At 47.3% G+C, this 26,228-nt stretch overlaps 1 protein-coding gene across 9 annotated transcripts in view; it reads left to right on the forward strand.

The window, feature by feature from the left end:
• Positions 1-25,705, forward strand: part of RASAL2 (RAS protein activator like 2) — a 189,552-nt gene extending 163,847 nt beyond the window's left edge. For 6 of the 9 annotated variants that reach the window (XM_027658398.1, XM_027658397.1, XM_027658393.1 and 3 more), the window contains 11 exons: positions 1,630-1,774; positions 4,332-4,476; positions 5,352-5,588; positions 6,307-6,508; positions 8,840-9,039; positions 10,314-11,175; positions 14,474-14,608; positions 15,975-16,177; positions 16,631-16,718; positions 18,744-18,774; positions 20,669-25,705. In XM_027658398.1, coding sequence (XP_027514199.1) covers positions 1,630-1,774; positions 4,332-4,476; positions 5,352-5,588; positions 6,307-6,508; positions 8,840-9,039; positions 10,314-11,175; positions 14,474-14,608; positions 15,975-16,177; positions 16,631-16,718; positions 18,744-18,774; positions 20,669-20,799 — 2,379 coding nt within the window. In that variant the 3' untranslated portion in view covers positions 20,800-25,705. The remainder of the gene's footprint in view (positions 1-1,629; positions 1,775-4,331; positions 4,477-5,351; positions 5,589-6,306; positions 6,509-8,839; positions 9,040-10,313; positions 11,176-14,473; positions 14,609-15,974; positions 16,178-16,630; positions 16,719-18,743; positions 18,775-20,668) is intronic. The other 3 variants (XM_027658395.1, XM_027658394.1, XM_027658396.1) reach the window with 3 other exon arrangements.
• Positions 25,706-26,228: the final 523 nt, after the last annotated feature.

Genomic DNA, 26,228 nt, shown 5'->3' on the forward strand with positions numbered 1-26,228 from the left:
TAAAAATTAGGGCCTACAGTTGAATGTTCAGGAACCTTTCCTGCGTTTCTAAAATCAGGACATAGGTTAAGAGATAAATAAGCAAGAGATTGGTAAACTGGAGAATTCTCCAAATAGAATCTGTGATACAATAAGTCTGTGATACAACGAGCAGCGGGTGCCAGCGCTGAGTCAGCGAATCGATGCCGGCATCGATTTGGCCGGCGTTTGAACAGCCACTTGGAGAATCTATACTGAGTTAGTGGTGATCCCACCTGCCCCAAGGATGTTGCTAGGACTTCTGGGTGCACGCTGATTCCTTCAAATGGACTGTGGGAGAGTTATCCTGCAGGTCCTGGGAAATTCTGAGCAGCATTAAGGGGCATTGATTTATCTGGGTGCCGCCTCCGGCTGGGTGTGTGAGCAGCACCGTGCTGAAGTCAGCTCCTTGCAGTGAAGCCAGTTAGAGCAAGTTAAGCCCAACCAAGCACAAGTCAGAGGGACAGAGATGTGGAAGGATGGCCATAAGCAACATCCAAGGGACAGCCTCATTTAACTGTTCCAAAAAGGTCCTTTTCTGTTTGCATAATCACCTGCCCCTTGACATACATCTCGGGAAGGCCGGTGCTCTGTGATGGGAGCTCGTTCCTTAACACGTTGTCTGAGAGAAGCTGGTACCTGGGATTGTGTTGAAATCCTGCTGGGAAACAGACTCTGGATTCCTGCAGTGCCAGCTGTTATAACTTTGCATTCTTGGTGTGTGAAGATTTGAACCTCTGTTTATGGGAAGCACTGAGTGGCTCAGGCTGCCATAATCTAAAGCTCCCAAGAAGGTACATTTCCAGTTGCTGATGGGGATGCAGCTGGATGTTCCCAATTGGCACCAGGTGAAAAGAATTCTCTCGGATTTTGTTGAAAAGAAACAGCAATAATGGATTGAAAACCAAGAGTACTAAATGTCCTTGACTCACACAAAGTTATCACTTCAGGAAATAAGTATTACTGTAGAATTAGACCTTATTTCAAGAGGTTATTCTCTATATCAAGGCTTGCTGATAGTTCCTGCCTGGGCAATTGAATACAGTTCAAGTTAAGTCATATAGATCCACAGCAAGTATGATAATTTCTTTTTCCCCAGATCCTGAACCACTTTTGTGGTTTTGTGAATTTAATTTATTATGCCATTCTCCTTATTTAAATTTCACCAAGCTGTAAGAACTTGTGCCTCACTTCCAACCTGGACTTTTAAGTCCAACTTTGTATGGAATAATCTGTATAAAAATATAAATATAATAGCACAGTTTCTTTCAGCAGACAAAGCCACAGATAAACAAACCGGTGAGGGGTTCTGTTCAGGAGCCAAACTGAAACACAAGCTTGGCTATAAACTTTTGCTTTTAGAGATTTTTGCTTCTCCTTTTATAATTTATGATCTGTATCATTTTATAAGTATAATAAACCCAGGAGGAGCCGTAGCTATTTCCTTGGCCCTTATTTCATGTGTCAGCTGCACCCTTTGTCCCAAGCTGAGCAATTATTTTCAGTAATCCTCTGGCTCCTCTGTTTATCCTTCCTTCAGGGCTTCTGCAGTTAGCCTGGCACGACTGAGTCTGGTTAAAGTAACCTTTGCCATCTGACCTTTTTCTCCAGGACTTCTTGACGGATTTGGTGATGGCTGAGGTGGATCGTTGTGGGGAACACGATGTCTTGATCTTCAGGGAGAACACACTTGCTACCAAAGCTATTGAGGAGTACCTCAAGTTGGTAGGGCAGAAGTACCTTCAGGATGCACTGGGTAAGAAAGTCTGGTATCCAGACAGCAAAATACACTCTTGTCTTGCTCTCATTGCTCTTCCTCCAAATGGAGGAGGATCCTCTTTGGTATCTGCAGGAGTAGCACCTAAGGCAAGGCAGGCTTGATTTGATGTAGCTGAGTCCCTCTTAAAGCTTATGTTACCACGTTATATCTTTCTGGGTAGCTTTTCTCTAGTGTGATGAAAAGGTATAACACTGGAGTTTCTTTGTGGGCAATAGTGATTGTTCCATCTGATAAACAGGCTTAAAAAAGGGATTTTGAAAGACAGTCCTTACAGAAACAAGGTCAGGGAGTGAGGCTGCAGGGCTGCTGAGCATCCCAGGGCAGGAGATCAAGATGTATCTTGTCAGGGGAGCCTCCTGCCTGTGTTTATCCCAAGTGCTCCTTATTCACTGCCTCATTAAAACTGCCTGGCCAACCTGGGATCTCCTACTCCGTTTCCCCCACAGGGTCCTAATGTCCAGAGTTATGTGCTGGGGTGGATTCTGATAAATGTATTATTGTCCCACTTCCATCAAAAGGTTCTGCTCTAGTCATAAGGCACTGCCTTGGGAATTCCTGTCCACACAAATATAGCAGTAGCACACTCTTTCCCAGACAAACCCTGCAGTCAGCTTTTACCAACTCCGCACAGTCTTCATTATCCACAATTGCACAAGGAGCCACCCATCCCCCTGCTGTTTCTGGGATGAGGAAAGCTTTGGAAATTGATACAAGGGAAACAAGATCAGGCCAAAGCCAAGTCCCACACCACATCCTTTAAAAAAAAAACAAGATAAAAAAAAAAGCCAAGCAGCTTGCTTTCCCAGCAGTCTCGCTTGTCCTCAGCAATCCCAGACGCTGGCAAGGCATCAAGGAGATAGCTGGCTAAATTAGTGCTCCAAGGGTCAGCATAGTCAGGTCTGTGATTATATCCAGTTTGGCCATTTCTGAAGCGTAATGAGCCTGCTCTGGTGCTCTTACTCTCCTGGGTGGAACCACTGAGCATAAGTGGCAGTCGTAGGCTCTTGCCTGGTACGGGGAAACGAGCAGCGTGGTACTTTGTGCTGTGCTTCCCAGCAGGCTGAGCCATCAGCTGTGGGACCACTCCATTATATCTGACTGCAAGCTCCTTAATGTGCAGTAATTGCATAAAAATATTTTAACATTAATGACTTCTAATACATCATTTAGCGCTGAGTGATAAGATGGTAAATCATAGACAGGGGAGATGGAAACATCCCCCTAAGGTCGTCCAGCCTGTCTGTATCTCGGGGCAACACTGCTCATGACAATATCCCCATCTAATTCTTTATCAAGTTCTAAATGTCATTTTGCTCAGCTGCCATGTTCTGTGAAAGGATTAATGACACCACACTTGGTGTTAGACTTGTAACACGTCTGTAAGGACATATTATATATGATTAAGGCAGGGTCTTGTGGGCCACTATGAGTAAGTATCAAATGTGTTTAAGGAAGAAAAATACTATCCAGTAAACAACAGTTAAAACAGAATTGGCTCAACAAAAGTGATGCCAGGAGTTTTGCAAAGAGGTTATCTAGGTGCCTTTAGCCTGAAATTTTTTGGATCCCATCACAAAAAAAAAAAAAAAGTGCTGCCTGCTTTGCTTGCAACAAGACTGCTGAGTTGAGATTTGGGGAGGGGTGGGAGGTGTTTAAGGAAAACAAAGGCTGAAAGCAAACCCTTTTTGCACAAACAAGCCTTGGTGTTTGCTTGGAGCCAGCGAGATCATCGGAGGAGATAAAAGACGTGGAATCATTGAATCAATGAATAAAGAGTTTTTCCTAGTGAACACCAACAGTTTGAAAACCACTTGGTGTGCCTGCATATAGAACAGGGAAACTAGTGAGCAGTTCATTCCATTATGTCAGACAAAGGCAACTTCATCTGGTTTGTATGTGTGCAGCTTCTGTTGTGATGCCATAAGGGGAGGGTGACAGAAATGCCAGGGAGCTTGAAAGATGCAGGCTATAAAAATGCTGTAAGGTGCTGATATAAGAGGCTGTGAAAATTAGCAGCATCTAGCTAGAACTCAGGTATTACTCTTATTCAAGAGCAAGGTGACACTTTTTAAAATTAGAAAAAATTGCATATTTAGAAATAATATAAATAAATATCATTGTCAAGTGCGTTTCCTGGGGAAATTATGAAGACAAATAACACAGAGCTTCATTTCTGAGACTGTGGATGATTTTATGGTTGATAACACAGTTTTGAATACAAAGTCAGATCCTCCTCTTTAGGCCATAAGTGAAGTGTCTGCAGGGTTGCTAAGCAAAGCCATCCTGTTTTTGCACCTGTGCTTGGGGACAGTGAGGGCACAGGAGGCTGAAGCATCAGAGCACTGGTCGTGCCCTGCTTGGACAAGGCTGGGAGGAGTCATGTCCCCAACATCTGGTGTCTGGAGGCTGTACTGCAGACACTGGCAGCAGGACAGGCAGTTGCCAGGGGAAGACATAATCAGGATTTAAAGGTGTGTCAAGTAGGCTTTTCCTGTATCTACCCCTGTTTCTCATCCTCTTCCTTTTTTTCCAGGGGAGTTTATCAAGGCTGTGTATGAGTCAGATGAAAACTGTGAAGCGGATCCCAGCAGGTGTTCTCAGAGTGAATTAGCAGATCATCAGTGCAACCTGAAAATGTGCTGTGAGCTGGTCTTCTGCAAGATTATCAATTCCTACTGGTAAGGCATCTTCCCTCCCCTTCTCCCTGTTTGCTCAGAGGGTGCCTGTTCCTCCCCTGACAGTGAGAGAACAGCAGTGGTTCAGGGAAAGAGCACAGACCCATCCATCTTCCCAGCCTCCCTTCTTTTCCTCCCCTCCACCTTCCTACGTGTGCCACCACATTGCAGGTGGAATTTGTGCCCAGGTTGAAGGGTCCCAGCCCACACACCATACCCACAGGAGCTTCTGCCCAAATCCTCTGCCAAGGGAACACGTACTGAGTGTAACTGGATAAGGAGGGAATAAAATGAGAAGCAGCCCAGCTTGAACTTGGCATAAAAAGGTGCAAGTTTTGATGTGTACAGAAAGCTTTTAGCGGCTTCAGGTGTGTGGAATTGAACAGGAAATCATGGGGAGGAAGCGTCAGCAGAGAGATTTCTTTTAATCTCTGTTTCTGAGGAGCAGTGAAAGAAGAGGGGCCTTTCTGCTTCAGAATGAAGCACATGCACAGTATTGAGAGCTTAACAAGCGAGGTAAAACTGTCAGTTATGGAGATGAGTTCAGTTTGTTTTCAATACTCCACCACCCTGTCTGCTCCAGGGTAGCAATGGCTAAGTAGTTCTTAGCTTGCAAATCAGCATGTCTGGAAATGGCTTCACTTAACTCATATGAACAAGGGATGCTTTAAAGACTACTTAAGTATCACCAGATTAAATGGGGATCTATGAATAGATGCCTAATGACATTACCTAGCCTAGAGAGAGAAAAAGGGGAGGTGGAAAAAAGAGCTGATGATGTTTCCTCACAGATAATTATTGCAGGTGACTGATCACCAGTTCAACTTCTTGCATCTCATTGCCAGCCTGATTTTATTTCCTGGTTTCTTGTCTTTCAGCGTGTTCCCTCGTGAGCTGAAGGAGGTCTTTGCATCCTGGAAGCAGCAGTGCCTGAACAGGGGCAAGCAGGACATCAGTGAACGCCTGATCAGTGCCTCTCTCTTCCTCCGCTTCCTGTGCCCTGCCATCATGTCCCCCAGCCTCTTCAACCTCATGCAGGAGTACCCTGACGACCAGACCTCCCGCACGCTCACCCTCATTGCTAAAGTCATCCAGAACCTCGCCAATTTTGCCAAGTAGGTGGTGGCAATGAACCTGAAATCCGTGGGGTGCAAGCAGAGCCCTCATTCCTAGTCGTGCTCACAGCCAGCTGATTCTCTGGTACACCGAAGCCAGTTTAGAAAAGAAGGAAACTCCTCACTTAGGTGTGAACACTGTTCCCCTTGAGCCACCCCAGATAAATTCTCCTTTCCACATGCAGATTGGAGCTGTGTTGAATTCAATGGGGGGAACATGCTAGCTGCATTAGCATCTCAGTGTTTATGCTATTTCAAAAGGAAAGAAGCCTGTTCCCACCTAGGATCATGATTTTCCTCCACAGTTCTCAGCTGAACGATACAAAGGGCATGGCACATCTCTTACAGGGGAGCAGATGCAGAGAAGGGAAGGAGAGAAAGACTGTCTTGTGGGGGAGAGAGAGGGAGTTGTGAGCCCTTGATTGTAATATGAACAGTGAATCAGTAGTATTTAAATAAGTCCAAGAAAACAGAAATTGTCCATGTGGTTTTTTTCCTCCAATGCTTCAAAATCTTCAGATTTTCAACATCTCCAGATTTTGGAGTCAGAATCTCCAGATTTTGAAATCTCTTTTTATTTTTTTTTTAAAGACTCCAAATCTTCAGAAAGGCAGGTCTAAAGTTAAGTGTTTAAGTAAACTGTCTGCAAGCACTTGTACTCCGTATTTTGTGTGGAGGTTATTGACTGGGTTTCCTCCCCCACCTCCCTTCCCTGCAGGTTTGGCATCAAAGAAGAGTACATGGCCTTCATGAATGAATTTTTGGAGCACGAGTGGGGAGGAATGCAGCGTTTCCTGAGGGAGCTCTCTAACCCGGATACCATCTCCAACATGCCTGGATACGACGGCTACATCGACCTGGGCAGAGAGCTCTCGGTGCTGCATTCCCTCCTGTGGGAGGTTGTGTCCCAGCTTGATAAGGTAAAGCCCTTTGGAGGCCTGGGAGGGTGGATCTAGGGATGGTATCGTAGCAACAGTAGACACCAGGAAATATCAAGGGAGCAGCTGAAGGCAGCAGCTTTGGAGGGGAGTGTTTGGTGGGGGTATTTCACAACCGTTCCTTCCGCGGTTTCGGATCAAGGCCTGGAGCGGAGCGTGTGAAGTGGTTGGGCTTCGGCAGCTCTGCAAACACTTTGCGGAGCCTTTAGGAAGGTCAGGTGGTGAAGGCAGCGCTTAAAAGTACACCTGGAATTCCCTGAGCAGCCAGTCCTTTCTCATAAGCGAGCTGGAAGAAAGGGAGGTGTTTGGACAGAGACAATGGCAACGCTGCAGTGCCCTTTTGGTGCTGAGGGAGGTGCTCTGCTGGGCACCAGGCCCTCCCCCAGCTCTGATGGAGGAATGTGTTGGCCCTGCAGAACTGTTCTCATCGAGGACCTGATCCAAAGCCTGCTGAGATGGTCTCATTTCCGTAGTCTTTGATTTTGGCATACAGGAGGATGCCATGTGAAAACCTGGATGCGCTCCCGAGTGTCATCCTGTAACAGAGCAAGATGCTTTCTGCTGTGGGTTGTGCTGAGGTCCAGGTGCAGTGTCCAGGTTCTGTTCTGATCCCAGCATTCACCACCAACAATAAACACTGCTTCCATTTAGCTGCAGAAGGAGGAAAGGCAGGACTTTGCTTTTCCTTAGCTATGTGGCTTTGCAGGATCCAAAATCGTTAAAACCTTGATAGCAAAGGTAGTTGATAAGGCCCAGAAAAGCTGAGCTGTGAGTCCTTTTTTTTTTTCCAAGTGCTTGGAACTGTTACATATTTCAACTTTTAGAGATGCATTATTTTGTCCATATTCCATTTATCTTATTCTATCTTTTGAAACTGGAGAGATGAGGTGAATGGCAATGCACTCAATATTTTTACTGCATTAAGGTTTGCCAAAATAGTTATTTGTTGGGTATCTATTTTCTCACAGTACATTATTTAAAAGAGAAAACAAAAAACTGAACTTGTTGTATCAGAGTAAATTGAAATGTCCTTGACTCAAAAAGACTATGTATTAATCTCTTGTTTGATAACAAGTTGTGATCTTGTTTTTCCATTTCCCTCGTACGTGCACACAGCGTACATTCCAAATGTATGGATCTGCATAGCCCTTTCCATAGGTTAGACATATGGATCTATCCTAGCAGGCCCTTGGGAGCTGGTATAGGGGTTTGCTAAAAAGAGAACTGAGGGGTAAAGTTACATGCAATACAGCTTTACTGTAGGGAGTGACTGGGAAATGATGAGAGAAGTCACCTCAGCGATTTTAATAGCCACAGAAGTGTCTGTAAAGAGACCTCTCTGTGGAGCCCAACTGAATACCTGCTTACAGGAAAATAAGGGTATCTTTGAGAAGGACATTGGTTTTGTAGCAGAGTTTTACTTTTTGTATAAACCTGCAGCACCTTCACCTTCTTCCTGCAGTCCCAAGAGCCTGGAGATGCCCTGTAGCTGATATCCCAGCAGTGGCCCAAAGGGGTGAGAAAGCCAGAGCGTGGAGGAGCAGCCTTCCTTGCTGAAGGCCAGCTGCTCTCACCCCAGGCCTGGCCAGCACTGAGCTAAACTGTAACTGCAGCCACACATTTAATCCCATGCTGGTGGGATGATACTGGGATGAGGATCTTTGGTGCTCTCATGCAGTTATTTTTCACATGTAGGTAGGGAAGAATGGCTTCGTTGTTGATAACGGTGCGCCAGGAGAAGGCGTCGGTGCAGGATGCCAAAAGTGAAAGGCTTATGAGATGAAAACCTCCCCTTTCCCCATCACCCTCAACCCCTGTGATCCTCTCATGATCCCCTGGAATGCTGCATCCCCTTGTCTGTTGGCATGCATTTCCTTTACCACACGACACCCTCTGCCTGGAAAGTTCCCCACACTGGCTGGATCTGTAGTCTTTGAATGCCCTTCAGTGAGCAGATGCCGTAGTTTTCACTTTGACCTCACCCACCCTGGACTTAGCGTGCTTTGCATGATAGTTTTGCATTGGAATGGCAATAGTTTTGTTTTATTGAGCATGATTTTTATTTTTGGGGGGTCAATCCTAATTTCTTTTCTATTTCCTTTTCTTTCCTCAATGTCTGCTGCACCCCGTTTCGTCTCCTCCATCCATCTGGTCGCCGTCGTTGCGCTGCTCCATAACACACTGCATTCCGATCCTGGCACACCCGCACACAACCACCCACCCTCCTTCCTTCCACCTCCATCCCTCCGCCTCTGTGCACCGGTACCAAAAATCAAAAACCCGGCGGATGTCGCGGTGCTTGTATCCAATTAGGGTGAAAATTCCTTCCTACAGGCAACCGTGGCAAAACTGGGACCCCTTCCTCGTATTCTTGCGGATATCACAAAATCAATGACCAACCCCACACCCACGCAGCAGCAGCTGAAGCGTTTCACTGAGCACAGCTCCAGTCCAAACGTCACGGGAAGTCTCTCCTCGGGACTTCAGAAGATAACCGAGGACCCCACCGATGGGTATGTCCCAGCCAGGGCTCGAGGGCAGGTGTGGGGGGCATTGTTAAACCTGTGAAGAGTTGGAACAAGATGATCTTCAAGGTCCCCTTTCAACCACTCTATGGCTCTATGATTCTAAGAGTCGAGCGCTTCATCACCTGAACTGGCTGCCCAGACCTGCTGTGGAATGGGGAGCTTGGGCCTCTCTCGGGGGAATACACACTCCCAGTAAGATGTGCACAAGGTGGCACTGGGGACCTGAAGCTTTGGACTTAGCCAGGACTCAAACACATCTCTGGGAGTCAGTGACTTAAGCTGCTAAAACCAATTTTAGGATTTACTGGCAGCCTGGGTGTCCAGATGCACAGTCAGCCATTGTGTTTCCTTCTGGCCATCAGGCTGCTTATTTACTGCTGATGGAAAAACTGAGCTGTAGGTGGAACTTATTTCTTGTGGAACAGCAAAACTAGTCCCTGCTGTGTTTAGTGCAGCATTTCTTCTACTGTAACAGCTGTTAATCTGGAACTGTGACAAGGCAGAACTGCCAAAGAGCTCGGCTGCTGCGGTCTCAGAGTAATTTTTGTGCTGTCAGGTACAGGGACCAGTTTTGTCATGTGGAATTCTCTGCCCTCTGAGCTTACATCCAGATATACAGGAGCCTTGACACAACTCCTGCTGAATTTTCAGACCTCCATAATACATGGAGCCATAGAATCATTAAGGTTGGAAAAGCCCTCTAAGATTATCAAGTTCAACTGCTAACCCAAGAACTGCCAAGGCCACCGCTAAACAATGTCTCCAAGTGCCACATCTACACGCCTTTTAAATCCCTCTGGGGGTGGTGACTCCAACCACCGCCCTGGGCAGCCTGTGCCAGGGCTTGACAACCCTTTGGGTGAAGAAATTTTACCTAATACCCAATTTAAACCTTCTCTGGCACAACTTGAGGCCATTTCCACTTGTTATATAATGCTGGCAAAGGGTTAAATGGGATCCGATGTCTGCTGGAGGCAGAAGGGGCTAAAGGGGGAGGACTTGGTGGGAATGGTTTGGATTTCACCTCTGGAAAAAAAATAAAGATGAAGCACTTCTTGAATCAAACACAATTCTCCAAGATAAGCTGTAATTAAAGAAGAGTGTGTTCTGACTTGCACACAAAATGCTCATAAAAGGAAGTCTGGTTCCTTGAAGCTTTCAGTGGGGGGAGGTTAAATGAGGTAGAAGGACTTCTCTGGGACACATCTCTTGGGGTCTTGGCTGCTCAAAAATTAACCAAATTCCTTTCCGCTCCACAGGGACATAAACAGACTGAAGTCTCCAACCCAGGAAAATGTAGATGGACATTTTAGGGGCAAGACCTTACTGCTGGTTCAGCAGGCATCCACCCAGAGCATGACATGCTCGGATAAGGATGAGAAGGTAAGTGTCTTGCCCAACGGACGTAGCATCTCCCTCATGGACCTCCAGGACCCTCACACGACCCACGGTGACTCTGGTTCCATGATGCACGACGTGCCTTTGCGCCTGGCCGGCAGCCAGCTCTCCGTCACCCAGGTGGCCAACATCAAACAGCTGTGGGACACTCAGAGCACCCCCCAGAGCGCTCCCCAGGTTCGGAGGCCTCTGCACCCGGCTTGGAACCAACAGGGCAGCCTCCGGCCTCTCTCATTCCAGAACCCGGTTTACCAGCTCAACAACCCGAGCCCGCCGATGGCCAAGGCCTCTGTGGACTCCAGCCCGGAGAACCTGAGCACTGCCAGCTCCCGGAGCCGCAGCAACAGCGAGGACTTCAAGCCCAGCGGGCGCAGCAACAGCAGCCTGGAGGACTCTGCCAAGCGCAGCTCGCAGAGCGAGGACTCGTCCCGGCGCCCCGCGGGCACGGACAAGCACGTCCCGGTGGTGCTGCCCCGGCAGAACAGCAGCAGCCAGGCCCAGATCCGCAAAATGGACCAGACCGTGCTGGGCACCAGGGCCAAAACGCTGCACACCCTGACACACAGCCCTTCCCTGCGCAGTACGGGCAGCATGTCCGGGGCGTCGGGGGCCATGGGCACCGAGCCCATCCAGAACGGGAACCGCTCCCGGCACCAGTCCTCCTCCTCCAGGGAAAGCCCCGTCCCGAAGGTGCGGGCGATTCAGCGGCAGCAGACGCAGCAGGTAAGGAAAGCCTGTCTCCAGGCCTCTCTGCTTGGGGGTTCAGCCCACTGCTCCTTGAGCTGCAAAGCCTCCTGACCTTGGAGTTGAGCTGAATCGAGAGCAGCAGCACTTAAGCCAGTGGTAAGTGTAAGGACTAGTCATGCTTGTCACCATCATAAGCTTGGCAAGCCAGCTTATCTCTTACACTGGGATGCTTTTGTACTACATTCAAAAAGAACTGCTTTCCATTTACTGAGGTAGCAGCAAACCTGCTGAAAGAAACAGAACTGGAAACATTCCCTGAATTAAATGAAAAAAAAAAAACAAAACAAAACAAAAAAAACCAAAACAGGAGCAGCTTTGTTCCGAATGGAAGTTCAGATTGCCACGTGAGACTGAGTTTGCCCTGTGGTGCTAATTTAAAAGCAGAGCTGCCTCAAAACAGGGAAATGTACAAAGATAAAACATCACGGAATAAACTGCTGCCAAAGTAACAAATAAGCACGGTTGTCTAAAGTGTGGAGAAATCCATATTTCACCATGATGAAACAATCTCTTACTGGTCCTCAAATAAGTGCTGTTTTTTCATTAATCGTCCCAAACTGTGAATAATGCAGATATTTTCTGGAAGTGAGTGCTTATATCTACCAGCTCCTAATGCATTTTATCAGTTGTTCATAGGCAACTCTAAATCAAAGGTTTCCTGTCAAAAAGCCAACATTCCTTTACCATTTTTGAAAGAAATAATGATAATCCTGTTGTGATTTGCTGTGTAGGAAAATCTTTTCCTGAGTTAATTTAAAGAGAAGTTTAAATGCTCGGCACTGCAGTGAAGGTAAAAAACTTGATGTGCAGGTCAGAGGTTTTGCAGGAGGAAGGCTTTGGGCTGTGAGGTGAAGCTGGCAGAGCAACCTCTGCCCAAGGTTTTCCTGCTGTCCCGGTCAGTGGAGCGTTCTTGGCAAACTCCTGGATGCTGCAATTAAAGGCAGAAAATCTAAATGATGCCTGGGAACCCAGGAGCAATCAGGGCTTCAAAACTACTTTGATACCTGAAGTTCACTGAAGTAGGAGACCAGAAACACTGAATCACAAAACAAAGCTTTAATAGGCCAAGTTAGTAACACCTGGAAAAGCAATTGTGTATTATTTGAAGTGGGTATGTTTGTGTCCTCCTGTGTTTTACATTTGGGCATAGAGGCATGGATAGGTGTTCAGGGAATACAATTAGGCCTTGTGTGGTGGTGGTAGGGCATTTTTAGGCCAGTAACAAGGATAAATTTGAAAGGGATGTGCACCCACCTATTTTCCCGCTCTGTTTTCTATACTAATTGTTTCCACTGGATTCATTAGAGTACTTGCTCCTGCTTTGTTCAGAGAAATCAATTTGTTCTTTCCTTCCCCCCACCCATGAACAACATCTCAAAGTGTTGCCAAATCAAGTGGCCAACATTTTTTTTTGAGGCAAATTCCATTGCGTGCTTTTAATTGCAAATCTTGTTGTGGAATTCCGTTCTTACTTAAAAAAGAGAAAGAGAAGAGAGAAGCTGGGCATGTTCTTTCTGGGCATGTTCTTTCTAGGCATGTTTTGTGGGTGTTATAATTGTTGGACTCTGTTCTCTACAAGTCCCATTTGTTTCTGAATATAGAGCTGGGCCCTTTGTTTGCTGGGAGAGGTCACTTTTTGCCTTCCATTTCCATTTAGGAGGTAGGTGGGAACAGAAATGTCAGTGTGTTCCTTTGGAAGAGAGGCAAAGAAGGGAATTAATACATGATCCTAGCAGGCTGGTTCTTTTTTCCCCTTTAGTAGAGTATAACTCATAACCCATTAGCATGTGAAGTGCTTGCCATCCACTTACTCTTTGTTGGCTTTCAGAGTTTGGCTGCTGGAAGTAATCTGTCCTAAACTTGCAAGGTTGTTTGGCCAGGTTTGCTGCTGCTCAGCAGTCTGGAACATGGCTGGGCATGGACTACTTTGTAGTCACATTTCTGCTTTCTCAGTCCTCCGTAGCTCCAGTGAATGCTTATCCATCGCTGTTCCTGATTTCTCCAAATACTCACAGAGCCAAAGTATTTACCTCTGGGAAGATCCTGTTGGTGGCAGAGCCACACACACAGTTCATGGTCTCCCTTGCTGTGGCTGCCTGACAGCAAATGCCATAAAATAAATCTGAATTAAGGAGCTTTGCCAGGCTGCCACACTATACCTAAGGGGCTGTTAGCCTTTCTGCAGTGAAGACTTCCTTCTAGGGAAAAGGCCTCTGCTAAATACAGGGATTTTTGCTAATCCTACATCTCTCCTTTGCCTTTACACCCATCTTTACTGAGGCTTCTTCCATGGATGCTCAGGACAGCTGGGCTGTGGCAGCAGATGCAGCACCTGCCAGCCCTGTCCTCCTGGGAGGAGAAACACAATGGGAGGGTGACTCCTGAAGAAGCTGTCCCTCCCCCATGAAGAGCTCCTGGCTGAAACTGGGACTTCAGAAGCCCCAGCCAGGGAAGATGTTGCACTTTGGTTCAACATGGGGCCAGGCAGGGAGCTGAAGAGCTGCCTGGGCACAAAAAGAAGCTGCAGTTGGGGGGGAGTTGATCTTTTGCATTTCTCAAGAACTTGAGACACTATTGCTCTTTCAGGGGTAATTATGCTAATTCCCATGCTTATAAACTCGTCTTTGTCCATGAAAATTGCTTGGAATTTGTAGCAAGACGTGTTTTCCCCAGCCAGGCGGAGAGTTTCTTGGGTTTTTTTTTCTTGGCTCCCTTTTTGGATTCCCTTAAAGAGGAGAGAGAGCCTCCAAAGAGGTTGGACAGTTCTCCCAGTCAGCACTGCTATGACATTGTCACACCCCCCTGCCACGTTGAAGTCCTACTGTGCTGTCCCAGATCCAGGCTGTGCAGTCCCATGCTCCTCTGTAGTCTGTCCCAGCCTGGCCGAGGAAGCTGCTCCCAAGTTCAGCTCCTCAACACTCCAGGGAAACCAACCTCTCCTACCTGTGAGCAAAGCTTTGTCACTCTGTTTTCTCTGTGGGAGACATGGCAGGGTGAGAAAGCCTTACTGACAGTGTGGCAAAGGCGAGAACAAGATTGGGAAACAAGAACTTAGAGAGAAAGAAAAATTTCTCAAGTGCACTGGTTTTAGAGGGATTCAGGTAGTTGCTGCACATCCAGAGTCAAGGGAGGATGGTGTATCCCTGCAGGAGAGGTTTTGGGGATCCTTTGAGACTGACAGTCATGGGCATCTTTCTCCTCCAAATCAAGGGAATTTTAGAGCTGGTTTGTGTGTAGTTTCTCCGAGGGGTGCTTACAGCTGTCTCTGCCCCAGGTGCAGTCGCCTGTGGACTCTGCCACGTTGTCACCGGTGGAAAGGACGGCTGCCTGGGTGTTCAACAACGGGCAGTATGAGGAGGCCAAGAAGGACACAGCACAGAGCCTGGATGATGTCAAGCACGCTGAGAAGGTAGATTTTATTCTGTGTGCAGCCAGCTCAGGGGGACCACCGAGTCCTGTGCACCCACAGCCAAGCTCGGACGGGCTTTCAGGCCCTGCTGTCGCAGCGTCACGGGTTTGCACTCAGGTTGTATTGGCAGAGCTCCTGCTGTACATGCTGCCACACATTCCTGCAGTACAGCATCCCATAGCACAGATTACAGGCTGCAGCATGTCAAATGGGAGCAAACTGACAGAGCTGAGCTTGTACATCACAGCCTGGTATCTGGCACCTAGTGCATCGTGAGTCACGCTGCCCGAGTGTATTACATCCTGCTCAAGTCATTAGTTTTTATTATTTTTTATTTATGCACTACAGCTACAACATTCTGCCATTCTTCTCTGCTTGCAAAACATTTTAGTGATCATTAACTCTGTAAAAAAAAAATCAGGGTTGTTAACCTGACAGAGGATAGCTTAGGATGTGCTCAGTGACTGCACAGGGCTCGGTAAATGCAGCTCAGCCTTCATCAGCAGTTGCAGTCAAATATTGTCTTGGGCTTCCCCTGAGACAAATGCCTGTCACCCAGGTAGTGCAACGTTTCTGGGCTGCATGGAAATCTTTATGATCTGGTTTTTTTAAAGCATATGTTTTTTCAGAAGTAGATTCCATTTTTCCAAATACAGTTACATCCACATGCTGCTGTGGGCATGAAGCTGTATAAGAGTTTTGGTATTTTGAGAAGACAGGGAGTGAGGAGAAGAACGTTCAGTGGACAAAGAAGCCGGATCATAAGATTGTTAAGAAAGGTGAATGAACCCAAAACAAAGGAATATGTTGAGATTCATGGCACTATTGCAGAAGTGATTGTCCACAGAGACAAGAAATAGAAGACCAAAACCTCAGCCAGGTAACCTGACAGGCTCTGGTATGCAGTGACTGGTTTGCTCTGACTTCACCTGAGGTTTCATGCCCTGGTTAGGTCCTGAAGAGTGAATTATTTGTGTCCTGAGTGAGTCTGGTTTGTAGGTTTGGGCACCCCAGGCCAGTTGACAGGCCATTAGCAGCATCTGTCTGGGAACTGCTCAGATCTGGAGTAACAGGAGATGTTACAAGTCAGAGCCATGTCAGAGCCCCCTGACTGCTTGAATTGTGCTGCAGAGTGACACCCTACAGCGTGGGAGCAGCTTGATGCCCAGTGGGAGCCTCCGTGCTCCTCTCTGTGTTGCCCCCAGGTTTGCTTGTCGCTTCCTTTACTTCAATCAACTTATTTCTCATTCCAAAAAACCCAGCATCCTCTTAAGAGCAGCAGAGCATTAGGATGATCTGATCTCTTCTTTTCCTTTGCATCTGATTTATAAAGTACTCCAGTGTAACCCTCCTTGCCCCCCTGCAGTACGAGCAGGAGATAGCGAAGCTGAAGGAGCGCCTGCGGGTGTCCAGCCGCCGGCTGGAGGAGTACGAGCGGCGGCTCCTGGTGCAGGAGCAGCAGATGCAGAAGCTGCTGCTGGAGTACAAGTCTAGGCTGGAGGACAGCGAGGAGAGACTGCGCAGGCAGCAGGAGGAGAAGGACAGCCAGATGAAAAGCATCATCAGCAGGTGAGGCTTTGGGAAGTTTGGGAGTGGGCAGGACAGGCAGCTCCCCTGTGCCATGTGTTCTCTCCATCCTGTCTTAGAGGTGAAGAAAGGGGGATGCAGGTGGGGAAGCTTGCCTGAGATTGTCAGGAGAGCAAAGGAAAATGTTTAGGAATTGTGTAACCCTGGTCTCTGTTGTACTTATTGCAGATCTTTCTTCCTTTGTTTGGAATCTGTACGTGAGATCAGTTTGTCAGAGCAGTTGCATTTTTGGCGGTGTCCATTCTGAGAATTACAAGGTTAAGCAATTGGGAGTGTCAGATGGAGAGATAATCTTTCCCGAGAGCAGCAGAATTCTTCCCTGCTTCCCTCACCAGAGCCAGGACAAGCACAGAAGTCAAACCAACAGGCCAGAGTACCTGAAACACTCGGGAATAGTATTAAAACTGTCCTAATTTGTCCCTCTCTGCTCATCAGACTCATGGCCGTTGAAGAGGAGCTGAAAAAGGATCACGCAGAGATGCAAGCTGTCATTGATGCAAAGCAGAAAATCATTGATGCACAGGTAGGTAAGGAGCTTGGGATCTCCAAGAACTCGTGTGTAGAACCCCTTATTCTTCCTCTCTCCTGCCCTAGCATTGTTCCCTATCTCCCAAGCCGGGTCAGCCCATGGTGTCACTTACTGCCTTCTGGGAGAGAATTGGGGCGTTTAATTCATACAGACCTGCCTGAGCTGGGCTTTGAGGCAGCCTGGCAACAAATCCCAGGACTGATCACTTCTCCAAAACCTTTGCTACTTTGTGAGATTCCAAGGGAGTAAAGGAACAGCAGTGCATCGTGGAGATGTTGTTCCAAGTGTGGGCCTGGGACCTCTGGGAAAGCTGTGCCCCACCCCAGCATAGTTCAGCTGCCATGTGCATGCATCTCAGCTGTGCCAGCTCCAAGCATGGCTTTGGACAGTGGAGTCAAGGAAAGAGAATGCTGCAACAGAGCATTGCTCTGGGAATGTCATGTGTGGCATTTCACCCCAGTTGGCTGTCCCTGGTAATCCTGGGGAAATGCCCATTTTCCACAGACCAGCAGTGCCTGCCCTGGTCACCCCAGGGCAGCTGTGGGGAGGGGATCCAGCAGGCAGTGCATGTGGGTGTATCCTATGGGGTCATTCCAGCTTTTCCTCTGTGTCTGTGCTGATCCCACAACAGGACCTGGGACTGGTTTGTATCTGCCTGCCGTGTTACATTTGTGGTATTTGCATTTGGAGGGTCTCTTTCCTGCTTCTGGGCTTTTCAGGAGTTCCAGCTGGAAACTTTCCTTAATATTTTTTTCAGGAATAACCCAAGTTATTTCAGAAAGTTGCTTCCCTACACAAAGAGTGGTGGAGGGGGAGCCTCTATTGAGGCTGTTGAACACGTTTAAGGGTGGCACTGGGGTATTAGAAATGTTTGAACTCACGTGGAACTGGAGGAAAATATAAAGCAGCAAAAAGCTGTGTTTTTAAAAGCCTGGTAACACATATTTATAGCAGTTTTTTTTTTTTTTTTGAAAGATGTGAATGTGCTGGGCAGTTTTTTGGAGGTAGGCACAGTCAGGGCATCTCACTGTTCCACACATGGAATGGCAGCTGATCCAGACAGCAGCCTGGATTCCAAAGGGGGTGACACATTTTTCATCTGCCTCGAGAAGGTGGAAAGGGCACTGAGCAAACATAAAAAGTGAGTTTTGGAAGGGAAGACTTAAGAGGTTGTGACTGAGCAAGAAACCTGCCCTTCCCATTGTTACCTGTCCGTGCCAGGAGGCTCCCAGCCTCAGTGTTGGTTATGGACTAGCAAGGGGGAGCGTGGACCACTCTGATCCCAGTGTCACCAGCTTGTCAGAGGGGCCACTGCTGACTTGTGAGACCTTCAGACCCTCAGGGTTTGGGGTGATCCTCCATCACACTTCATAAAATGATGCAGCATTTATCACCTGAGGTGGAAATTGGGGGAAAAAACACCCAAACCAGGAGCAAACCAGCAGCATTAATGGCTCCTCTTTTAATTTGACTCTTTTTTTCTTGGACAAGCAAGGTCACCAGCAAACCTTAACTGCTTCACTGTCATGGGCATGCCAGGCCATGGGGGAAGTGTAGTTGTCATTGCCCTTTCTTAGGTACCTGAGCAGAGAGGGAAACTGATGAAAGATTCGGAACAGACTCGCCGGAGGAGCCCAGGTGTTTGCTGGGTTCTGTAGCAATCCCTTGAAGTTGTGCTTGGAAGATTTTATTTAGTCTGTGTTTCCTTCAGTGGCTAGAAAAGGAAAGGGTTTTTTTACGTGACATTCGTGGAGTTGTAACCCAGCCCATCACACCTGGCTGAAGAGTTAAAGGCTGCCACGGGCAGCACTGACCCGGGATTTTGTGCTTAGTGGCACTGGCACAGGACACGAGCTGTTCCCCTGACCCTGAGCAGCACCTCGGGTGGTTCCAGGCTCTGGGTCTCTGACCAAACAGGGGATAGGTCTGGCTAAACTCTCTCCTGGGAGCAGCGGAGCTGCAAAAGAGTACTGGCCCAGTTGCTATTGCAAGTGACATCTCCGCTGTGTTAAATTACAGGTCATAAATGGGGATGAGATAATTCCAACAGGCAAGTAAACCCACTCAGTTCTCTAGCTGAGCAGTACCCAGTCCTGGCCCAGCACACTGACCTCCTACCCATTCCAGCTCCTCCCGCTCCCTGTGCCCGATCCGAGCACGTTAGAGATGTGCCTGGTAGATCTAATTTTCCTTTCAGTGAGAAGATGCCTCTACTCACCAAGCTCATGCTCTTCAGAGGGATTTTCCAAGTGCAGATTTCCAGCTGTTTTGCAGACCGGCTCAGTGAGAGCTCAGCGGTGCCAGAAAACAAACCAGCCTTTTATTCTGAACCCTTGGGGAAAATTCTGCAGAAACGTTTCGGAAAAAATTTCAGACAGAGATATTTTCATTCTAAATTATGTATTCCAGGTGAAATTTAGGAGTAGGAGCTTTGCCTTGCTGAGGAGCACATTCCTGCTGAGGCAGTTGTGTTCTGCAGGGTTCATTTCAGCACAGGAGAGGAAAGGCCTGTAACTCCCCTGCTCTGTGTTCTCCCTGCTCCCATCAGCTGGATCAGGATGAGGGCTAGGGCAGGCCTCTGTGCCCTGTGCTTCCTCTTCTGTTTATTTACACAGAGCTTGGTCTCTTCAGGGCCCTAACCAGAAGCAGGACTTAAATTCTGCCTTGTTTTTGCCCCTGAGCACTTAACCCTGTGGGGGAGCACTCTGAGAAAAGCTGATTAGTGCTGTACCACACCCCGATGGGCTGGGATCTGAATCCCAAGGGCCTGTGGTAGCCCATGGGTCTCCTGAGCACTGTGTCTGAACTTCCTTAATGTTTATACCTTCTCTGCATCGTTTTTTCCCCTCCATTTTGTTTCTCAATGGGCTGGACTGGGAAGAGTTCCTGCTTATTTCAGTTGAGTAAATTAGGCATTCTCCCTTCTCAAAGAACAAAAACCAATCAGTTGGTAGCATGGAGAGCACAGTTACCTCCGTGCTGACTCTAGTGCTGCTTTCTGTGGCTGCACTGTTATTATTACTTTTTTAGGAAAGATGAAAATTGTCATTTCTGATTGTGCCGCCGACTCTCTGGCTTGTCCCTCCGGTGCTGTATCCCACTGCAGATACCCCACTGTCAGCAGGCTGGGACTGGTGATGGGTTATATAAATTTAGCCCCCATCCTAGAGCTGTCTGCTGAAGGTGGAGGCTGGCACCTTCTGTGCAAGGAGAATCTAACCGGGCACACGGATTCGTGGAGCCTGGGAGCCCCCTGAGCTGGAATGGGTCTAGGAGCAGCGTGTTCCGTGTTTGTTCTTTGTGTTCTGTCGATGGCATCTCCCCCCACCCACTCTGCCCTGTCCCCCTCACCTCCAATAACCCCTGAGCGTTAGCTTTTGGCTGCTGCTTCTCTGTGTTGCTGTTGCACCGTCACCGCAGGCTGCCGTTATCCGCTTTTTTTTTTTAATTGTTATTTATTTGTTTCAAGCATCCCATGAGTTTACTCTGAGCACACTCCATCCAAAATACAGAGACTATGGCCGGTAGATACCACTTGTTTTCTCTGCCAGGCGAAACCCCCACCACTTTTGTTTTCTGCTGCCTGTTTCTGTTTTTTTTTTTGACACAGTTTTAAAAACAATATTTAAATTGGCTATCGTTGTTATCAACACCAACACACACCCCCTCACTCCGGCTCCCCTGTGGCAAAATCCCGCTGGCCGGGTGGAGCCCCCACGGCTGGATCAATTCACCGATGTAACCGGGACTCGCTGTCGCACCAGAAGTCCAGGAGGGCCGGAGCGGAGCCCGTGGCACCCCGGGAAAACAGAAAGAGGCAGGCAGCCCATCTCACCAGGGAATGTTGGCCCAGCTGCCTCCGCCTGGACCCACCCGGGGGCCGCTCCCCGCCGAGGCCACCGGGTGCGTGGGGGAGCTCTGACGCTGTGGGGTGTCTGTTGCAGGAGAAGCGGATCGTGTTCCTGGACTCGGCCAACACGCGGCTGATGAGCGCCCTGACGCAGGTGAAGGAGCGCTACACCATGCACGTCCGGAATGGGAACCCCCCCAAGCTTTCCATCACGGAGAATGGTGAATTCAAGAACAGCAGCTTCTGACCCGCCCCCACCCCGGTGCTGCCCACCCGCTCCGCGGAAGAGCCAAGACGGAGCAGACTCGAGACAAACCCCCCCCCCCCCCCCGTTGTCGTTGTTGTACATAGTTCTGTACATTGGAAATTGTATTGTTTAAAAACTGTACTGTTTGGGGAAAAAAAAAAAAAATTTTTGTTCTAAAATTATTCTAAAGCCGTTTTAAGATTGTATTTAAAGAAATTGTATTTAAAATTGTTTTAAGATAGTATTGTACATTTAATAAAGTATTGTACATTTTTTTCAGTTTAATAAAATTGGAAAACCGAGTCTGAAGGGTGGGCTTTGATTCCCCACTCAGGGCCAGGAGAACCAGGCTCCCGAGAACAAGTCCTTCCGGATCACTGTGTAAATAGAGGGAGCTCTTGGGTCGTGTACAGAAAATGCCAGTGTAAATTACCAAAAGGAGGTGAATACTGTAGATTTTTTTAATTATTGCTATTTTTTTTATTATTATTATTATTATTATTATTATTATGTTTTTCTCTTGTTGAAAGCACTGCAGTCCTGGGAGGAGGAAGAGGGGAGTGTGTGTGTGTGTGTGTGTTGTGGGTGAGAGAGGTGAGCAGTGGAGTACCTGAGACAGCAGCTGGCTGATAGGAGGACATGAGTGGAATGGAATGGATTCCATAGGAAAACTCATCGGCTGGGTTCATTCCCCTCTTCCCCAGCTGGTCTTTAACTGAACGCAAACTTGATAGCAAACATTTTAGCAAGAAAACTGACTCTTGCTGTGTCCTGTACCTGCTTTCAATAGGACTCCAGAAAAAAAACCCAGTCTTTCTGACGATTTTGACAAGGTACAAAGTGGGAGCAGCAACCTGGTTTCCTTGCATTTGCACAGTCAGGCTTCCCGTCAGACAGAGGTAATCTGCAGGATTTCCTGGTAGGATTCTTTTTTTTTTTTTTTTTTTTACTAATGTAGTTTTATATTTTCTGTTTGGAGAATTTACAAACCTGTAAATACTTTTTTAACAATTTCTAGCCAGTCCCCACTGTACACACTGTGCAGCAGCACCCTGAATTCCCTCTCTGCACTCCATCCGGAACAGCCAGGTTAATGCTCTCGGAAAGGGCTAATCAAAGGGTGCCCGTGCCCAGCACAGGAGATTCCATATGCAAAATTCCCTTTTTCTAGAGGATTTCTGTATTTTAATGCTTGCTCATTTTCAGTGTTTCAGCCACTTGCTTAGCCAGTCTAGTTCCAATTAAAGGTGCGATCTTCTGTTTCCACTGAAATTTTCTTTCTCTGGATACTTTAAAGGAATTTTTTTTTTTTTTTTTGAGTTCTGTAGACACCAGTTTTCCTTGAGGAGTTTTGACTAAGCTTTTGTCTCCAATTCCTTCCAGTTGCATTTCATAGAAGCATGCTTACAGGCTGTGTGTGAATGGGATATCATTCCAAAGTGACCTTCTCCTGGGAAATAGTGACATTCACAACCTGCAACAGGTGAGCAGGAAATGGCTTTGTATTGTCAATTCTCACGATTTCACCAAATGTCACAATAGTTAATCTGAGAGGTTTGTTTTTTTTTAAAGCCCCAGATTCTGGAGTCATGTAATAGCACGTGAATCTTCACTTCCAGTTTTTGCTGTGCGTTTCTGGCCCCCCAAACTCACAGTAAATAAACTTATTGGAGCAGCAATTGAAATTTTGAATTACAGAAATGTACTGATAACGAGTGTGATTAACCATTCACACACGTTTTGGAAATTGGAAAAGTTTACTTGAGTTGGAGACAAAAGCTCGAGAGGTGCCTGGGTGTGGGATGTGTCATGAAAAATGCAGGAGTTTCTAAGCCAGTTTCTTGCACGTGAATTATTGGCACAATACTAAGACCCAGATTTGTTTGTCAGGTTTGCTTGGGGTTTTTTTGGAAATGAATGAATCTCTGTGGTTAATGCAGCTGGTGGGTGCAGTGTGTAACTGCTGTGCCTGATGCTTGTGTCACAGCACTTGAGTTACCATTATCACCCCAGCGTGTTCCGCGACTCTGCATCAGTGCAGAGACCCTGTGTCCTGCACTGTAGGGTGGGTGTGGATCAATCCTGGCAAGGCCTTCTAGGGCTCACTAGTCTGCAGCCAGTTGGGGTTGGTGTTCAGTGCTGGGTTCTTTGAGATCAAAGCTGTTCTGGCTGCTGGGCTGTGACTTGGTGCTGAAGGCCGAGGAGCGGCCCTGGCTTGTTTGGGGTCAGCACAGACACACCAGGTGCTGTGCTCTGCATTTCCTCAGCAGTGATTACTTTTCCATACTTTCCAAACTGTCTTCCAGCTCTAGGTCCTTGCTGACCTCTGATATTTTCTTCCTCAAACTGTGCCTTTAAGTTCCTCCTTCCTTCCTTCCTTCTCCCTTCACATCTCACAGCCGTAGAAGCCTCTCGAGTCTGTATTAACCTGTCGTGTGAGTGGATCTTTGACACAAAACCTTTGCAACCCCCTGTTTGTGGAGTATTTCTGTGGGAGCTGCATCTCCCCACAGCTGTGTGCTGGAATTGCACAGCTGCAGCATGGGAAACATGTTCCCAGAAGTAGCCTTTTGCTAACTTGTTGCAGAGTGCAGATAGTGGGGTGTGCTGTGATGGAGGCGTGAAAACAGCTGATCTGCACTGATAGAATGAGGCAGAAGCAGATGTGTTGTTCTGGGAGTGTGAGTCTGGCATTAATTGGGGAAATGCCTTTCACTTGTGCTCCCCAGAGCCCTGGTACTGGCAGAGGGGCTGGCTGAGTTGTGTGGTTTGATTGCTGAAGGCTCTGTCTGAGGTGTCCACTTTGGTTTCTGCAGCGAAATGCAATAGGGGCAGCATTTCAGCCTGGATTTTTAGAGGGGAAATGATCCCTGCCCCAAGATCCATTTGTTTTGGTGAGGTCTGATCACCTGTTTCAGTAGTGCAGCACTCTAACAATGTACCTTCTGTGTGTTTCTCAAGCTTGTAGGAAAAAGTAGCGACTCTTTTAGAGTCTGACCCATCAGTTTGGTCCTCACAGCTCGTTGCTGGGCTGGTTGTTTCTCCCCTGAGGTGCAAAGTGTTCTCCTCCGAGTCCAGCCACCGAGGAGATGCTGCCTGCTGACCCCGGAGGGGGTGAGGGTTGCAGACTCAGTGTTGCAAGACTAGAATTGATCAGCTGCAGCACAAAACACTCTGCTCCTGGCAGCTGTCTCTCCTGGTTTGTTACCGAGCAGCTTTCCAGAGAAATTTTCAGCCGCCTCAAGCTGACAATATGTGAAAATGCCAGTTCCTATTTCATCCAGACTGATAAAAATTCAAGTGGCACTAAACCACGTGTCTGCTCGGGAGCAGGAGCCCTGCCTGGGCCTGAGCACGTTTGGGTTTAGACTCGTAGCCAGTGGGTTCTGCAGCAGCGAGGGAGGGAATAGTGTGATGTGTGTGATGGGGAGCGTGACAGACACTGGGTTTGGGTTTGTACTCTGAGCAAAGGCACTGGGCTGTGTCTAATCCTGTGCAAGGAAACAGAGGAAAGGAGGGTAGGAAAAATGGAATAGCCTGTAGGAGGAAGGAATACTCGCGTATTCCTCAGACTGAACAGGAAAGTCACCCCATCCTGGCATCTCGGTCAGTGCTGGCCATGCTAATACCTTTCCAGGAGGATTCTTCCCAAACCTCAAAGCCACTCAGGCTTCTGAGTGCTCAGGGAAGCCGAGCAGCCTCTTGTGTGTGGCCTCGTGGCACACTGTGTGTGGTGTCTGCAGAGTGTGTGAGACATGGCCAGAGTGACATGGGATAGGCACTAAGAGGACAGAGGGAGCACAGCCTAGGGGCAGCATCCTGTAAATCCCTGTTCTTTGCAACTCCAGGAATTCAGACTTTTTTTTTTTAAGGGAAATAGATTTCACATCCAGGAGTTACAAGCTGTTTTTTCCCTGTTGTATCAGAAATGGGCAGCTATGCATAAAAGCACAGATTCATACAGAGGAACATTTTGCCATGTTCCTCTCCAGTGGCATAACTCAGGCAGGGGATCTACAGGAGCCTGGAAAGGGATGTGTGTACTTTCTAGTTAGAGAGTATGAGGTGTATTCACTAACAAATTCTTTATCCATCTAATAAATCCTCTGAGAAATGGGGTTTATTTCATGTACATGCATTTGCTTTGGGTTGGCTTAGCTTGTTTTTATTTCTCATGATATATTAATCTCATGTTTTAATGCTTGCTTAAGCCCACCAGCTTTTGACTTGAAGTCCATCAGCTGTCCAGCCATGCCCATGGGATGTGTCAGCAATACTTACCTGTATGTGTGAATTCTGCTTGTGTTCTGCACAAATGTCTGTGTTGTTTCCTGGAAAACAATTCCTGTCCGGGTTGGACCACAAAGTGTATTTCCATCAGTGATTGGCTTGGTCAGACACAGGTATCCAGCTGAGTCTGCCAGAGGAAAAAAGGGTTAAATTTAGGCCAATGTTTTTAGGTGTTTGCTTCTCCACAGTAAGTTAACTCCCAGGAGAGTGAGCATGTCCTTACAGATCATGCCTGCCAGGAATCCTACCTGTAAAAATAGACTTTCTGTCTCAAGGGCCTTAATAAGAGTGTTACTACACAGAACTGTTTTACAGTGATAGCTCTAAATAATTTATTTTTTATTTCAACAAAGTACACCTTAAAAAGGAATAAACTTGTTTTTCAAGGCGTATTTTTATGCTCATAGCACTGGACTGTTTGGTCTCTGAGATCCATTTCTGCATTTCATTGCCTGGGTTTGTTCTAAAGAAGATTTATTTTTGTTCTGTGAATAATTTTTGAAGGTTCTTGTAATATGTACAGATATAGATACATTTGAGGACTTTTATTGATATTCCTACAAAGAATACAAATAAACTTTAACTTTAAACAGTTTGGACTCGGTAAACTTACGCTGATTTAAAATTCTGCTCTTCCTGCACTCAGTTTTGTGCTTGTGTTTAAGTGCAGAGGGTGGAGGGGAAGGAACTCTGACAGTGTAATGTAATGCCTGGCATGGAGCAACTCCCACCTGGAGCTGCCTGAGCAATCCAAGGGGTCTGGGACCAAGAGGGGCAGTGGGATTAATTCCTGCCTCCTGTTGCTGTGGGTTGTGTGATGTGCTGGGCTGTCCAGCACAGGTCCTAGGGCAGCATCCTGAGTTCTGCCTCCCTGTGCCTGTGACCTCAGTGCTTCCCGAAGCTGGGAAGTATCTGGCATTGTGGAGTGAGAGAGCGACAAGCTGTGGAGACACAGAGAATTGCTCTCTGCTTCTTTTAGCCGTGGGGGGTTTTTTTGTATAAATGGTGAAAAGAGAGTTCCCTTATATTAATTAACATGTTTATTCCTCTCATGCCAGCCCAGTGAATGTGATCAGCCCAGTTTTCCTGTTCAGTCCATTCCCAGATTACAGGTTCT

This window comes from Corapipo altera, unplaced genomic scaffold (assembly GCF_003945725.1).
Source record: "Corapipo altera isolate COAL_440 unplaced genomic scaffold, ASM394572v1 79, whole genome shotgun sequence".
Lineage (NCBI taxonomy): Eukaryota > Metazoa > Chordata > Aves > Passeriformes > Pipridae > Corapipo > Corapipo altera.